The 17,068-nt window shown below is 45.1% G+C and overlaps 1 protein-coding gene across 4 annotated transcripts; it reads right to left on the bottom strand.

The window, feature by feature from the left end:
• Positions 1-41: 41 nt before the first annotated feature.
• On the bottom strand, positions 42-11,472 carry HMGCS1 (3-hydroxy-3-methylglutaryl-CoA synthase 1). 4 transcript variants are annotated; one of them, XM_032097508.1, is made up of 10 exons: positions 11,365-11,472; positions 6,400-6,857; positions 5,903-6,028; positions 5,219-5,383; positions 4,351-4,519; positions 4,059-4,229; positions 3,160-3,266; positions 2,695-2,820; positions 2,262-2,425; positions 42-1,864 (listed from the first exon to the last, which is right to left on the bottom strand). In XM_032097508.1, exons 2-10 carry the CDS (start codon positions 6,845-6,847, stop codon positions 1,772-1,774), a joined length of 1,569 nt encoding a protein of 522 aa, XP_031953399.1. In that variant the 5' UTR covers positions 6,848-6,857; positions 11,365-11,472; the 3' UTR covers positions 42-1,771. The 4 variants fall into 4 exon arrangements, with proteins under 4 accessions (XP_031953399.1, XP_031953396.1, XP_031953398.1 ...); XM_032097505.1 differs by lacking the exon at positions 11,365-11,472 and adding an exon at positions 8,063-8,605; XM_032097507.1 differs by lacking the exon at positions 11,365-11,472 and adding an exon at positions 8,027-8,081.
• Between the last annotated feature and the right edge of the window lie 5,596 nt (positions 11,473-17,068).

The following is a 17,068-nucleotide window of genomic DNA, read 5'->3' as shown; positions in this document are numbered from 1 at the left end:
AGAAATCCATCCTGAAAATCCAACAAGTCAGCACTCTCCAACAGGTTTCAAATATCTCAGACTTTATTTTAATAAAGGATCAGCCTCACAGATCTGTGAGGTCTGTGCCAGTAGCTCGCTTCTTGGCTTGTCCACTGCCAGCAATGGACTTTGTTCCATGACAGTTTGTTTTACAGGTGCCAAGGTTAAGTTTCATGAGGGCAACCTAAACCAAAATACTTGCAAACACTACCATCATGCATTGCTCCATCACTGTCAGCAGAACAAACAGATTAGTATTCATCAGTTTATAATAAACAACTATTTTACCAAGGCTTGACTGTACAAATACAGCAAGTTATCAAATCCTATTGAGTGACAGGTAATACAAACACTTCATTACACACACCAAAAAAATTGTAATTAACAGAGAAGTTATTTTTTGCTTATTAACTAATTTTTTGCTTATATTAACTAATGTAGCTTTGTAGAATTAGCAAAGAAATAAATTCAATGAAACTTCATTCTGTACATTAGCTCAACTTAAATATATATATATATATATGTATGTATATATATATATATTACAAGCTTAAAAGGCTCATATCGTAGTTCATTTCCAATCTGGGCTTTAAAAATCAACCAGAAAGGACTCCCCATAACCACTGTATATTTATCTACTGCTTGTAAAATGGATAGCTTTAGCTTGCACATTGGGGGAGGGGGGAAAGAAATAAAAGACTCCACTCCTACAGTATTACCAACAGTAAGAAGGACTTCAAAGTACAAAGCCAAATTCAAAGCTAGAAAGAGTCTTTTGGAAATGTGTTATATAACAACGAGTAATAGGCCAGAGTTCCAGACAAAGTGATGAAGATCACTCTCTTCCTTCGTTAGCCAATTAAAAGAGCTCCACAATATCTCTAAGTTTTATTTGAAAATTCTGCTGTCTTGGATATTTCTACTGAACAATCCATTATGGTGCCAAATCAATGATCCCATTTCTTTAGAAGAAAAATTTACCTCCCTTCTTCTTCATCTTTCCTCCCAGACTCCTGTGACTTAAAATGCAGGTATAAAACACATAAAATGTTAGGAGGAATTACACAGTAACTAACACAGTGGATCACAGAGTTTCTTCTACAAAAACCACTTGTTAGCCTAGCCATTTTTGATCCAGTCACTTTGACAGGGAAGAGACATCTATTCCAACAATGGATGTTCTTGGTTCTATGCCTGTCCCAAAGCAATGGGGGGATGGGAGGCAGACTGGGATATGAAAGGGAAGGTGATAAAGTGAAAGAGAATTGCAGTATTCAGAAGGTTGACTGCTTATTGTCAAGGCACTGAGAACCCTAACATTAAAAGCTTGGAGTATTTTGCACACACTTGAATACTAGTAAAAGTAGAAGTTAAAAGTGTAGGTTTCAAGTCATTTTACATGGAAGAGCAGGCAGAAGATTCCTTTTTTTTTTTTTTTCTTTCTGTATATGAAGACTTTGTAATAGACTACAGCTACTTCTCAGCAATTAAAAAAAGTTCAGACATATTAAGGAATCCCCACAGCACCTGGCAAGTCCCTCTATCTCCAATATACTCCTGATTTTAGTGTTCTGAAAATAGAATAAAATCAGCAAACCATAATATGATGATTTTTCTCAAGGAGTTTAACAGTTTTTTCATGCTCCAATTACATGCTTTACACTGAAACTTCAGTGCTACTGCAATCCTTTTTCTCTCTCTCTCACCCTGCCCTCACACCTCGTTTCTTTCCCCACCTCACAGAGGTATCTTAATGCTCCCCATTGGAAATGGCGACAGTAACGCCTTCAGATTCTGTTGTTGCAGGGATTCTTGGCACTTTCTTAGCAGGGCTTGGGATGTGCTAAGAAGAAGGGAAAAAAAACATTAAATACAGTTTTCTAGTTCACAGACATTCATACTTCATGGCTAGTCCAACTCTTAAACAACATTCATGCTACACTGGACGGCTTGGCTTTAAGTCAATCAAATTGGTCATGCTTCATGCAAACAGATTGTGTGAGAAGAGCCAGTTTGTTCTTCTTTCATTCTTGTGCAGTTTTTTCTTTTTAGGATGAAATGTACTTTTTAAAATTGCATGTTCAACTTTTTACTTCTGGCTTGCATGTTACACATGTTAACAAAGTACTCAATGTAACTCATAAAACCACCTCCTCTTAACATACATGCACATGCTAAGACAAACATGTAAATGGTTCCAACCATTTACATCAAACTTTAAAAGAGTGCCGAGTGTTCACCTCATGAACAATGCCTGGGTGGACAACTCCAACTCTTGCTTCCAGAGGTCCATCACTCATGAGTGGGCGCCGGGCGTAAGTTCTCCTGTGTTTTTCATCCACACGCACAAGGTACCATGTTCCTTCAAAGAGATCCTCGACTGAACACTGTGGAATATAATTGGCTGTAAAAAAAGGAGTTACACATTGTTAGTTGTTTCCTGGTAAGAGTTTTACCCAACACAGGCCTTTCCAGATTGGCTGCACTGAGACAGAAAAAAACAAGCCAGTATTTTTACTTCAGACATATTGGGCCAATGAACACAAGCTACTCAGAACAGAAAGGGTTGGACATTTCCTTCATTCTACATCCTAAGCGTTTAAAGTCAGGTGGATTAAGTGATGAGAATTTTGCTCTAGGATTAGTAATGATGTACATTTATTAAGTTCTTACCCAAATGATGTGTTTCCTGTCTGAGCTTCATGTTTTCAGCAAAGACATCAGGTGCAATACATTTTCTTGAGTCAAGTCTCGTTTTGAGATCAGAAAGGCTGGCAGTTATTTTGTCCAGTGCAGAACCTGCAATATAGAACCATCATGTAAGGTGGAGCCAGTACTGAGAACTGCACACTAGCATGTGAACATTTCAAACCCAAAAAGCACTTTGCCTTACAGAATCTCAAGTATAAGACATTTAAAAATATTCCCAATTACCAACTCAAAACATTTAACAGCGTTTGAAGAATATTATTTATTTGTTCAAGACATTTAAACACTCCCTGGAGCTGCACATTCTCACTGTGGCACTGCTGTCATTAAAACTGCTATGCAGGCTTATTTATGCTAGTGGGTTGTGTAACAAGGCATCGAGAGCGAGCTGTGCAAGGGAGGTAGTTGATATCAAATCCTGTCACTCACCAGGAGTGGCATCCTGTGTGACCCTGATGGAATACAGGGTAGCAGCAAAACCAGAGCCATATGAGAACACACTGATTCTCTGTCCCGCAAGCTGCTCTGGGGAGTACCTGCAAATCATACAACAGTTTTTTGAAGTCAGAATTAAGCCAAAGTGCCAATTTTAAATACCTAGAAACTGCAGCTAGCTTCAGAAAAGCAGCCAGCAAATTACAGTGTCTATAATACACAATTAGCATGCTATGTGCATAAATGCTGACTTTTAAAAACACAAATTCAAATCCTGCTGTTACGTGATGGGTTCCAAAGCTGCCTACAGCAAAATATGCCTGAGAAATGCCCAGAATATGATGAAAGCAGCCAGATATCATTCTTAAATAAACTAAAGCCTAAAATGAATAAACACATCATGGAAGACAATGTCAGAATGAAGAAAAATGGAGAAAAAAGAAGAAAAAAAGAAAACCCAGGAGGAGTGGTTTAATGTAAATGTAATATGATTTTGCAAAAGACTGTATTTGAAAAAAAAAATAATTAAATGCTAATTTAATGTGGCTTTGCTTATTATAGTAAGACAGAGAAGAAATTTGAATTTTCTTTTCCACTTCAGGAGTACTTCTAGAGGAAGGGAGAGGGGGAGGGTTGGGGCTGAGAAGAGATGCCACCTTACAAATACGATCCTACTTTGCGAGGCAGTGGATCAGTTTCTGACACAGACATTTTCACTCTGCTTGTCACTTGAACTGAATGTGTGTGCAGAATAGTGTCTTAACTTTAGTTTTTCTGCTTAAGGCAATCTCATAGGAAAAGGTTTGCTAGACAATGCTTTTAAAAAAGACTTTCTGAAACAAAAACCTTTTATGACCTTATTCATAAACAGCTTTTCCTGATTTTATGCTTACTGGGCTAGAAGAGAGGCAAGGCAACCATAGACTGAAGGGGTATACATATTTCCATTCTGATTGGATACAAGTAATGAAGCTTTGGTTTTCTGATTGAAGAGCTCTGCACTAGCTTTCATAAAAGCTTTTTCCACATCTCTGTCAAAGTATGTATCTTCAAGTTTTATATCCCTATTCAAAAGAGAAGAAAAAAAAAGAAGTTCAGAAACAGTTACTAAAATAGCAGAAAGTAAAAACACACCTTGGATGTGTAATTGATTATGTGAATAAGGAAGACAGCAGCCATTCTCACCTGAAAGCTTCCAGACCACTGAAAACACCATTTGCTGTTTCTGGGTTCTGGTCACTGAGAAAGTCATTCAGCAAGAGTCTAGCCACGGATTTCTGCACCAGTTTACAGTACGGAGAATGGAAGATCATGAATCCAAAGTCATTCAAGGTGAAACGTCTGTCTGTCCCCTCTGGAAATGGAAGAAGTGTTGAGTTACAACCTATGTTTAGTACTCACTTCAATTATGGAAATAAAGCAGGGAGCTGTCAGGACACCAATTATCCTAACATGTTGGCATAGAAGAGACACAAACATACAAATAAGACTAACTACTGCTGTCAAGTGCACTTTACATACTGCACTTCTTCTATTTAAAAATTCTTTTCTTAGCACCTTTTGTACCAGCTAATGTTTGCTCTTATTCTAGAATAAAAAGCTATGTTTAACAGAATCTCTGTATTCCTATCCAGTATTTTGACTTAATTTGCCTCTCTTCACACCTATGCCTCTTAATATAATTGAAGCAATTATTAAACATATTGGGTTAAAAAAAAAAAAAATCAGTATCATTACATAACATTTAAATAGTAACCTAAGTTTCTTAAAAGCCTGGATGGAGGTGAGTAATAGCATGCTTTTAACCAAGGTACTGTATCTTACACCAACAAATGCCTGTGGAGATTACCGCTTACAGACTGCCAGAAACTCAGCCATGCCAAAACAGAAACAAGTAATTTCTTACAGGAAAGAGCAAATATTTCAATTGCTTCAGAACGTACAAATACGAAGAGACTTCTAGACTAGTCTTTAGATCAGATACTAAAACTGTCTGTGTAGGACACACTCCAGCATTTGCCAATCTGCAGTATCATCAGGAGAGGCTACGCACCCTTCTGCCACTGGGCGTGGATTTTGTTGCGATAGACGGTATAGCAGCGGTCTAATGCACTGAGGTAGCACTGTATGGAGAGCTTGCCATCCACTACAGGATATTCAGAGACCATGTCTGGTTTATAGAAGTCATACGCATGCTGCATGTGGGTACCACGCAGCCCTGGTGGACAGAAATTGACAAAAGTTGAAAGTTAGTTCATTCAGCTGCTTTGAGTCAATTGGGATGCGCCAGTTGGCACAAGTGGGGAAAGAAGCAGTTTTGGTGCCAGTCCTGCAGTTTTTCGTAGCACTTCAGGCTTTTTAAGGTAAGGTTTCACAGAGTTCTCAATTGCCTGCAAAGCAGAGTAGGACTGAGCATGACAAACACATGCAATAAAGGACTGTCATCCAATTGTCCTGGAAGTAGAATGTTGTGTTATTCAGCTTTAGTATTACTCTATCAATTTTATTGGAGAATCCTCAAGGAAATAAACAAACAAGACCATCTCTAATTGTTCCCTGCTGTGTCCTGTAACAGGACTTGGCTGAATTAGCCCAGAGCAAGAGGAGACAAAGAACAATTTCTGACATTACTGGGAGTTAATCCCCTGCTTCAGCAAGGCACAAAAAACAGGGAACTGGCTTCAGGACAAATGCAGTTATCTGACCTGAACAGTGTATGTTCTCCCACAGAACTAACCTCTCTCAAAAATCAATGGTGCATTTGGGCCGACCAGCATTGCAACAGCACCAGCTCCCCCAGTGGGCCTGGCATTTCCAGAGGCATACACAGCGATGTCTCCAGCCACCACGAGGGCATAGCGTCCTGGGAAAAACACACCGAAAAAATGGTGAGAAGGAGCCACGAGTCTGGCACATCTGAACATCCATCAGCAGTTTTTAATTATTGAGGAGATGACACTGAGATTAAAGGGCTTTTCAATCTTGACTTTTCCCCCACATTTCAACTGGGAATCAATAGAATTTACAGAAAACCTTTACATTAGTAGCTAAGTCATTGTTATTCACACTGTGACTGAACTAGTGGCAAATGCCCAGGGCATTTAAGAACAAAAACTGCAGAAGAGAAAAACAGTTTACCCTCTGGGTTTTATATGGTTAAACGTGAACTCTGTCATTGTAGGGCAGACTGATGTAAAGATGATGCAACTTTTCAAGAAAATAGCCTTGACTTACCATCCCAGGAACTGGACTCAATCCAATTAATAGCATTAAAAAGAGCAGCAGTGCCTCCATAGCATGCATTGGTGGTGTCGATTCCTTCCACATCTGTATTACCAGACTCTTCAAAAAGCTGCATCAGGACAGTCTTCACAGATTTTGATTTATCAATTATGGTCTCCGTTCCAACTTCTAATCTCCCGATACAATCGTAGGAGAGGCTGTTCCTCTCCATGAGCTTCTGAACCACAGTCAGGCAGAGGGAATTGATATCTTCCCGGTCAGAGCAGAATCCCATCCTTGCCTGGCCTAGCCCAATGGTGTACTTCCCAGCATCCACACCATCATACTTCTCCAGCTCGGTCTGGTCAACATACTGAGAGGGAAAATAGATTTCCAGTGCCACAATTCCCACATCTTTGGGCCAGCAGGACTCAGCATTCACTGGAAGAGACCCAGGCATCGTGGCAGATCTTTAAGAATAAAAAAGAAAACCATAAACCCATGTGATTTATTCACATATATTTAGAGGGACCTACTTTCAGTTCCTGTAATTTTATGGAAGAAGTTGTGTTGCACATACTCTATAAGGTCATTTGCAAAAGGCAAGCCTTTGCCTCTGGTAAAGCTTTGGCATGAGAGTAAGTTTTTCTTAATTAAGTGAAAATACAAATTTCAGCCGTGGAGATGAACAGATGTAGGTTAAGCCCAAGCTATCTTTCTGAAGCAAAACACACACTTACTGAGTGTTAAGTGTTTGAGAAACTAGTGTTCATTATCTTACTTCTGCTTATATGCAAAGTCTAAATTTTGCATATAACCAAGCTGGAAACACTGGATATTTTTATTAGCATTGCTAGCTGAAAACCCTTACTAGGAAACCACCTTCTTAAAACAGGCCAGGACTCTTCAAAATAGTTTTTATTTTTAAACAAAATGACATAGGTCACTTTGTTTTGCTTATACTTGCAACAAGGCAGAATTATTTCTGTGTTATTTCAGTTTTGTTTTTGTTTTGAGGGGCGTGTTGGTGTTCACTTTTTGGGTTTTTTTTTTGTTTGCTTTAGGCATACTTTATTTTGGCATTCCAGAACACTGGAACTCCTAACACCACGCCTGGAGGAATATTTAATGCGCTGAGATGAACAGTGTTCTCCCTGATAGGCCGAGTTTCCTTATTCCAACCCCACAACTTCCCTGTCACCACACTAGAGGATTTACTACCCCCAAGGACATACTACATCCATTACTTCAACCCTACCTCAATTACACAGCCCGGCACCATCCTCCTTGGCTAACATCCTTACAGTGCACTCGTCCCTTCCGTGCCCAGCTCCAAGCACCGCCGCACTTACCTCACCAGGCTTCTTCCAGAAGCCAGGACCAGCTGTGTAAAGGGACAAAGAACAGCCCTACAGCCAGCGCCCTGCGCGGTTTTAAGCAACATAACCAATTTCGCCTTGTTTCCGTCCCCTGCCGGCGCCTCCCCCCACACCACAAGGTTATCCATAACCTGCCCGGCAGCCGGGCAGGTGCCGCGGGGAGGGACGCCAAGGGGGTCGCACCGCGCCCCATCCGCAGGGTAGGGTGTGCCGTGCCGTGCCCAGCACACCACACAGCCGCCGCCCTCCCGCCGTCCCACCTCTGCCCTCAGGCAGCCGCGCCGTCCAGCCCTTACGCGCTCTGGAATCCCATGGCCGGCTTCTGGCGGGCTGCGCATGCGCGCCGCGAGCAGTGCGCGTGCGCCGGGAGGCGCCACGCCCGTACAGGACGGGGCTGCGGGAATCGGGACACCGTGCTTGGCTTCGGCACCTGGCACGGGGCAAAAACCCCGACAGGAAATAAATCTGAATTCTCCAGCACCCCAAATCCCAGTTTGAGAAGGTTTTCTGTGTGGTTTTGGTTTTGTTTGTTATTTTGGACAATCCCTCGGCACCTCACTTCTATTTGCACAGTGGAACGGTGCCGTATCTTCGTATCTTGCTTCAAACTATACAGATTTAAAAAACCCCCAACAACCCACACACTGAGCAAAACCATCATTATTCCTGCGTCCTGGAAGCTGTCGGGCAGGATTATGGATTTGTTACGGCGCAGCAGCAGGCTGATGCTGTGGGTGGAGTGGCCATCACCGACTCGTTGAAACAACGGCCAGGGGAGGAAGGGTGCTGGCCCAGAGAGCCCCCAGGAGCTGCGGGGAGAAAGGGCACGTCCTTTCTCAGCAGTACCGTGAACAAGTCACACGGCTTGGGGACACAGAGCAGCGCTGGGGCCCAGATCTTGGCTCCAAGAGCTGTGTTTTATCCCAAATCTGCACAGGCATTGCAGGGGAGGAAGAAGCTTTTTGGCTCCCATGTGAATGTAAACACATTGCCCACAGAGAGATCCCAAGGTACCAGCTGGGAAAAGGCCTTTGGGGTCCACCTCTCCTTCTGGCATGAAACACCTCATTTTTTTCAAAAGGATTTTTTCAAAAAGGAAATACCAGCTCATCAGTGTCTGGCAGCCACATTGAGGGTGAGCCACGTACCCAGAGCAGAGCTTCTGCTGCTCCAAGGGCCAGAAAGCTGAAAGTTGGAGGCTGCAGAGAATCTCAAGAGGCTTAATTTTATTTAAAATTTATACAAAAATAATTGAATAGTTTGGGTTGGAAGGCGCCTTAGAGACCATCTCATTCCAACCCCCCTGCACACCTTCCACTAGACCAGGTTGTTCAAAGTCTCCAACCTGGCTTTAAAGAGTTCCAGGAATGGGGCATTCACAGCTCCTCTGGGCAACCTATGCCAGTGCCTCACCACCCTAACAGTAATGAATTTCTTCCTCATATCTCATCTAAATGTACTGTCTTTCAGTTTGAAACCGTTCCCCCTTGTCCTGTCACTACACGTTCTTGCAAGAAGTCCCTCTCCCTCTGTTTTTTAATAAGCTCACTGAAAGGGTGCAGCAAAGCCTCCCTGAAGCCTGCACACAGCATGCAATGGACTTGACAAGTAATGGGCATAGGAGAACAGCAGCTTTCAACCAAGCAGTGAATTATTGGGAAAATCAGTATGCTAAAAGGAACTGCAGTATTGGTGAGAGCTAAGGAAAACCAGTGTGTTCTGTGCTTGCTCCTAACAGAACTTTGAGATGCTAAAACTGGCACTCAAGTGATATTACTTGCTGCAGTTCTCTCATCAGGAAACTTTGTGCAGAACACAACTAGAGGGAGGGTGTTTCCGTCTTGTTCCCAGGCTCACCAAATACCAAGCTCACCAGTCACACCTAACAGGACAGCAGTCTGTGCTACCGGGCTGTACTGCTATGAGAAGCACTGCTTTGTAAGTGTACTCTGACCACTGAAGGAAATGGGACGTATGACATCTTGAGTCAGTCAGTCATTGCAGAAAAAAAATTGTTTACTCAGTGTAAAACAGACAGTTTTTTGTCTTCCTGGTCAAGCAGCAAACAACATCCTATCCCTTTCACTGAAAATAAAAACCTTCTCAGAAGTATGATTTGTTTTAAAAGACCAAGAATCCCAAATGCTTTTATTTATGGAATTGAGAAACCTGCTTTGTTTTGTGTCTCCTTACGATTCCGCTGGGAATGAATGAGAAGCGCGAGACAAGCAACCCTTTCTTTCTGCTGGTGTTACCAGAAACACATTCTCTCCTAACAGCTGGTAGCATTATTGTCTTTCTCAGGAATATGAGCAAATTATGTCAGTAATTTGACTCTGTTATTTCTTACCTAAGTTTTTAATTCTAACGGAACACTTTACTCAAAGGTAGAAAATAAGTCTCGGCCCTGTTTGCTATAAGCGATGCCTTTGGCTCCAGAGGACCAGTGGGACGGGCCGTGCCCGTGGCAGCCCCGGCTGTGACATCACCGCCTTGTCCCCGCACGGGCCCGCAGGGGACGCGCGCACGACACCGGTGCCGCCACCAGAGGTCGCCGCGTCCGCCGGGACCGCGGCCACATCCCCGCGGGACGCTCAGCTCCGGGCGCCGGGATGGGCCGCGACGGGCATCCCCGCGGGATGCTCGCTCACTCTGGGCGCCGGCAGGGGCCGGCACGGGCATCCCCGCGGGATGCTCGCTCACCTCCGTGCGCCGGAACACGGGCAAACTGCGCAGAGCCGCGGGGATGGAACGTTGGATGGAGCCGTGCGGCCTCACCCGCGGGGATGGCGGCACATCCGAGCACGGGGCTCCGTCAGCAACACGGGTGGGCGCCGGGATGCTCACACCCCTGCGGCAAACGCCATCAGGAAAGAAGGCGGCGGCATCCCTTGGGGAAGCACCCGGCTGCCTTTGCCTGGGCGACGGAAGGTGGCGTGAGCAGGGGGCCACGCTCGCTCTGCCTTTCCCGACTTGGGAGGGCGACGCTGTCGCGACACTGAGAGGCAATTACGGAACACACCGAAGGCTTCTCGGTGGCCTCCGAGGCGGGGGCAGAGCTCGGCGGAGCCCCGCAGCAGCCGCTCACCGCAGCTCACACAGCCGCGGGCCTCCCGCGAGGACAGGACGGGAGGCAGCGGCGGGGATCCCCGTCCTGGGATGCGGTTCTTTCGGGAGGCAGCGGCAGGGATCCCCGTCCCGGGATGCGGTTCTTTCGGGAGGCACCTGGTTGCCCGGGCAGTGAGCGTCGCCCGCTGCGCCGCCCCACGGGCCGGGATGCTCTGGACAGCGGCCGGCGCGGGGTGCAGGGTGACACCTAAGTCAGGACCCTGACACACCTTTTTGGGGTGTTTTTTATCCTTTTTTTCCTCCTCTCTTCTTTTGCATTTTTAATATTTTTTTTTTTTTATTTCCCCCCTGCCGCGCTACGGGTGTTCCTCCAAAGGCGTTCCCATCCACTGGAAAGACAGCTCCCAGCTATGCCCACCCTGCCTGCGGCTCCCCCTCCCAGCCCCGCCGCCCCTCGCGTGCTTCCCCACCCGGCTCCGCAGCCCCTCGCTCCCGGCCCGCGGGCCTCCGCGGCCCGAGCCGCGCTCACCCGTCGGAGGTGATGGCTCCCGGTGTCGCTCCCGATGTCGCTCCCGGTGTGGCTCCGCACGCACTCAGGACAGCACCGGCCTCCGGCGGGCGTGCGGCCCCTTTAAGCAGCTGCGCCGCCCGCCGCCCGGCGCGCGCCCTGAGCGGCAGCGTCTTTGCCCAATCACAGCCGCGGCCGCCCCAGGTCCCGCCCCCCGCCCGGCGCGCGGCGGGCGGAGCGGGCGGGGGGAATGGCGTGAGAAAGTGACGCGGCGTGGGCAGAGGGCGGCTCGCCAATGGGGACGCGGCAGAGGCGGCGGACTCCCAATGGGAGCCGAGCGCCGCGCGGGGACAGCCAATGGGAGCGCGCAGCCGACCGCGGGTGAGGGTAGGAAGGGCTCGGGCCGGGCGCGAGGCGGTTGCCTAGCAACGGGAGGGTCCGCCTGTCCCGCCCGGAGCCGCCCGGAGCATCCCGGCCCCGGTGCATCCAGGCCCCGGCCCATTCCGGCCCTCGTTTGTCCCGGCTCCCGGCGCATCCAGCCCCCGGCGTGTCCTGACCCTGGCGTGCCCAGGCGCCGGGGCTCGCACGGAGCTCTGCCAGCAGAATTGCTTCACGGAGGATATGATGGATGTCCTGCCCTGCCCTGCCCTGGATCTTCTCGTAACATTTTCGTCCGAGCTCGTTAAATCTTCCATGTGGCAAGCTGCACATCACGGGTTTGCTGCTGACAAATTGGCAGTTAGCTAATGCGTGGATTCCTCCTGCGAGCCTCGCTTGCCTTTAGGCCACGAGATGATTTATATCCACCTACTCCACTGTTGCACATCCCCAGTGAACTGGGAGCACAAACGTCTGTTGTGGATGGGAAGTTGCTTGACAGAAGTCAAACACAAATTTTATAGCGTGGATAATTGGGTTGTAAACCACTGCTCAAGTCAAGGAAATGTACTCCCTTAGCAGCTGTCAGGTTCTGTGAGATCTGACTGCTATAGCTAGCAGAAGATACCACCTTGCTCACCTCACACCACTCCAGGGTGTTAAACTGCCATCTTAGGGGCAGGTAAAAATACTGCAAAGGAAATGGAAAAGCCATCATTGAAAGTGTTAACTTCTGTCCTGTTTGTTCAATCTGTTTTGAACTTGTAGCTGTTTGCTGTGCCACTGTCATGCAAAATCATCACAGATTTGTCACATAACTATCTGTAGTGCAAGGATTGAGAAATACCACTGAGAAATCGAGAGAAGTTTTTTCTGCACGTCTCCTGATAAGCTTGTGCCAGTCAGTGTACAAGCCAATTCCATTTGTTATTCTGAAAGAAACATGTTGACAAAATGCAAACTTGGTTGGTGATGGCGTAGTTACATCATGTTACATCATGTACACTGGTGCCTCCTGTGCCTACGGACCAAAGGGGCTTGTTAGGAAAGTTCATCTGCTCCGGGATTCTAGAACTTCAATTCCTTCTTCTTTTCCATTCCTGCCAACAAATAAAACAACCAACCAACCAAAACCAACAACAACAAAAAAACCACCAAAACCCAACCAACCAACCAAAAAAAATCCCACAACAAAAGCAAAACAAAACAAAACCAGCAGCAAAACAACCAACCAACCAAAACAGCAACCCAAAAAACAAACAAAACCAAAGAACCAGAACTAGAGCTGTATCCTTGTTCTAGACATCAAAATGGGTTCCTAATACCAGTCTCTCAACATGCACTTTGGTGGCAAAATGTTCCTGACATGGGGATGCCTGGACTGTCCTGGTTGTATGGAAGATGTGCTGGGAAGCAGATGGAGCAGCCCATCTCCCTGCTCCCTGGGGGCTCAGCTGGCTGTGCACAAGGCCAGCTTTGGTTCCCACATCTCAGGTAGCCTGGGATGGGACTGCCCTGGAGAAAGTAGTCTGATGGAGCTGTGAGAAGCCTCCATGGCCACCTCTTCCCTTTCGCTTGGGAGCCGTGTTCAAAGCTGGGCCTTTGCCAGAGGGGCATCATGAATGTGCCTGTGCCTGGTACGACCCTTGCTGATCCTGACCCAGTGACTTGACCCCCCAGCTTCACCTCCAACCTAATCATCCCTGCAAACTTGTCTGGAAGCCTGGACTCTTGGTTGACCCTGTTTTGCCGTCACTGCCCCGCTCTCTGTGTTTGTTTGGGCACTGTGAGTGCGTGCCCTTGGCCCGGTCACTGCCCTGCCTGCCACCTTGTAACTGCTCTGGCTGCACCTGCTCTTGCTGCTCCTGGCGATGTAAACCTGCTCACCTGGGAGCCTGCACTCAGGTGGGGGTTTCCTTCTGATAAATGTCTTATTTGCTTTCAAAATGGTGAAGTCAGAATTGTGTTTTGCAGTTCTTTTTGTGTGTGTGTGTGTGTATAGTCAACACTAAATGCAGATCTAAAAAATAATCTTTTTTATTACATCTTCTACTGGTCTCATTAAAATCCCTGACAAAATTACTAAGATTAGCTTGGGGAGGTGATCCATATTACTGCTTTCTTTCCCATGGTCTATGTATCTCTACCAGATATTTAGAGATTTACCTGGTCATTACACTGCTAAAAGCATTGCTTTTGTCTCCTCAGGATGTTTATGGATCCAGATGCTAATTTAAATTTGTATCAAGTCCAGATGTCCTCCTCTTGCAGACTAGTTTGATGACTAAGTCTTATAGCCCAAGATCTAGCCTACTTTTTCTTATTAATCAATACAATTTATTTTATAATTGTTGTCAGTAGTGTTGTTCTTTTTATCCAGCTTTATGAGACTATTTACTTTTCCTGCCCCAGAGTGTATTACAAGGGAATACTTAAAAAAATTACAATTGTTTCTTCACAAGAAAGGGTCTGTCTATGCTGCTGTTGCAATAGTCTACAATTGTTTTACACTAATTTCTTGTAAAGATTGCATTCATATCATTAAAGTTGTTGGTGAATCTTATTCCAAACCTCTTAGGTAATTAATTATAGTTCTCTAACCAAATTGTGCTTCGGACATGTGATTGCTCTATTTCCAGCCCAGCTAGTGAGAATGCAGGTCATTTTCCTTTCATGGCTGTAGAGTTTAATCAATCTGCCCAGGGAGATGTATAATCAAAAATTGTATTTGCAAGTTCTGTTTGTTAATTTGGACTAATGCATCAAATTGAGTGTTGCACCTCAGTAACCTTAGAACTGGAAACCTGAGAAAGGACAGGTTGTTTTAATAAAGATGGTACTACCAAAGAAACTCAGCATAACTCAGAATAACCTTGTCTCAGAAACATGCTCAGGTGTGCTACTGAGAGGGCAAGCGCATATCCTCTTCTTCTGTTAAGATCCAGGCTGTTTTGATAAAAGATGGGTTTGAATTTGAGCCTCTATCAACGTTTTTCAACTGTGTAAAAGTGTGTGGGAACTCCTAACCCAGTACTGCTTTGAAAGAAAAGTGTTTGCAGTGTTATGACTCACTTTCTAGTTTTAAGCAAGAGTATCAAATTCAGGGTGCTGGTTTTGCCTTAATAGACCAAACAGGTTCTTTGCTTCTCTTTAGCAGTTCTTAGGCAATGCTATCTGTGATTTTTTTAAAGCATCTTAAAAATGACTTAGTGGCTATCACATTAAGTTAATAACTGTTAAAATAAATGAAAAAGCCAGATTATAATAATCTGTTAAACTGTTTCTTAAAAGTGTGTAGGAGTGCCTTTACTGGAATTCTCAAGAATATTAATTACAAGCCTAATCTGGAACTTAATTCAATGGAAGTTACACTTCCAAGCCACTAAAATACTCACTGGGGTTTTCAAATGCAACCAACTACACCTTGAAGCCACTGAAACCCATTGAAAAGAGAGCTTTATTCAGCATTTTCAGGGAAAACAAAGTAATGAGCCCTAATAATCTCTTCCACCAAACAAGATGTTGAGATGAGTTTAGTGAAAAAGGCATTGATTTTATTTTGTTGCCAAGTACAAAATGGCAAAGGTCAAAAATAATGCTCAGGTACAGAGAGTATGAGGTCACTCAAGTGAAGGTTTGGAAACTGGAACATTTTGCTTCTACATGTTGTGTTTCAGGGTTTAGGGATAAATGAAACTGTATGAGACAGTGGATCTTTCAAGTGCTGTTTTGATACTTCATATGCCATTACCAGGGAGGAACCTTTTTTTTTAGGTTGAATGACTGGTAGAAGTTTTTCTAATTTAATTCCTGAAAGAATGCACTGGAACCAAAACTTGAAATACAGCTGGTAGGAGGGAGTGAACTTTGTAATCTCATAATCTCTCAGTTTGATCTACTGATTCCAGGAGAACCTGATAGAAGACATCACACTGAAGAACTCAAAGATGTAAACAAAAATATCAAAGGTCCAGTAAATGCAAGTATTTCAATAACATTTGAGTTGCAGGTTTGGTTGGGTCTTTAATTTCAAATATGAAGCAGGAATTGCTGAACTGATAAGAATCAAAGATGAGGAGGCCAGGGAAGCTGACAGTACAAAAACAAGTCATCACCAGTATCTGTACTGCTTTACAAACAGAAGAGAGAACTGCAGCTGTGCTGTGAACCTACAGCTGTCAGAGGACAGGTCTGCAAGCCAAGAGTGCATGGAGCTTCCCAGCAGCCTGTACCTAAACCAGCATGGACCCTTTCCCTTTCCCTTTCCCTTTCCCTTTCCCTTTCTCTTTCCCTTTCCCTTCCCATCCCTTCTCTGGAAAGGTTGTTCCAGGCTCTAATCCTGTGAAATGCTCTCTCTCATAGAAGGGCCATGGAAATTGGGATACAGTCCATGCTTTAGTCAGTATGTTGGGTACACTATACACTCAAAAGATCACTGGTTGCATTGATGGCACAAGTCTGAGGAGCTCAGATGCCATCATAAACCCACCCAGAAATCTGAGGGAAGGAAGCAGGTAAAATCTGGAATGCAGAGCAGAACATGAGGAAGAAAATAGAACTGCCAGAAACAGTAAACTGCTGCTGCCATATTGTAAAGAGCTTCTGCAATTTAGCATTCCTGGTGCTCTGCTGACCTAGGCCCAGGGGGGTTGGATTCTGTGTAATACCCATTAGCTAATTATCCATGTGGTGTCCAGGCAGTGCAAATGAAATGGTGGAAACCGTGTGCTGTTTCAGCTTGCATCAGCCAGGGTCACATCCTCTGCCTCAGCAGAGTGCTGAGCACAGCCTTGGGAGGAAGAGCCTCTGTGAGGCTCAGAGTCAGAGACGGCAGCCCCAGCTCCTGGTCCCAGCAGCAGGCTTCCTGGATACAGTTGCAGCAGGCAGAGGATGGAGCTATGCCATTGTATGTGCTGTACAAAATATTCCCTAGAATCTGGAAGAAGAGTTATATTAGTTGCCTCATCCCTGTCCAAAGGCTGTTGGCTCCTAAGAGCAGTAATGGTTTCTCTTATCTGTTTTGGAGGGAGTCAAGTTTCTCTCACCAGATTTGCATCTGTAAAGTATGGTGCTTATCTCTAGTGACCTTGCTTCGGTTTTTCATCTTCTTTCTTATTTAGGGAACATACCAGCAGCTGCTTCTATCCCCTATCATTGGCCTTGCTTTCTCCCATGCTTTCAGGATGTAGATTTACATAAAAATTTCAAAACAAACACAAGAGGCAACTCAGAGGAATTCACTTAAGTCAGATGCAGTGATTGAAAAAAAACAGTAATTGCTGGGGGAAGAGGAGAAAGAACGGAATTGTGCTGCTATAAGTATTTTTGGCTCACTAGATGTATGCAT

This window comes from Corvus moneduloides, chromosome Z (assembly GCF_009650955.1).
Source record: "Corvus moneduloides isolate bCorMon1 chromosome Z, bCorMon1.pri, whole genome shotgun sequence".
Lineage (NCBI taxonomy): Eukaryota > Metazoa > Chordata > Aves > Passeriformes > Corvidae > Corvus > Corvus moneduloides.
This window is presented reverse-complemented; position numbering and strand designations above follow the sequence as displayed.

What these genes read in the sequence shown, in the direction of transcription:
- HMGCS1 (XM_032097505.1), bottom strand. Translation starts at nt 8,427, where the DNA reads ATGATGGTTTTGCTCAGTGTGTGGGTTGTTGGGGGTTTTTTAAATCTG. An exon ending in CCACGCCCAGTGGCAGAAGG is followed by an intron (nt 4,520 to 5,218) that starts GTGCGTAGCCTC and finishes TTCCATTTCCAG; the next exon opens with AGGGGACAGACAGACGTTTC. An exon ending in CACACAGGATGCCACTCCTG is followed by an intron (nt 2,821 to 3,159) that starts GTGAGTGACAGG and finishes TCTATATTGCAG; the next exon opens with GTTCTGCACTGGACAAAATA.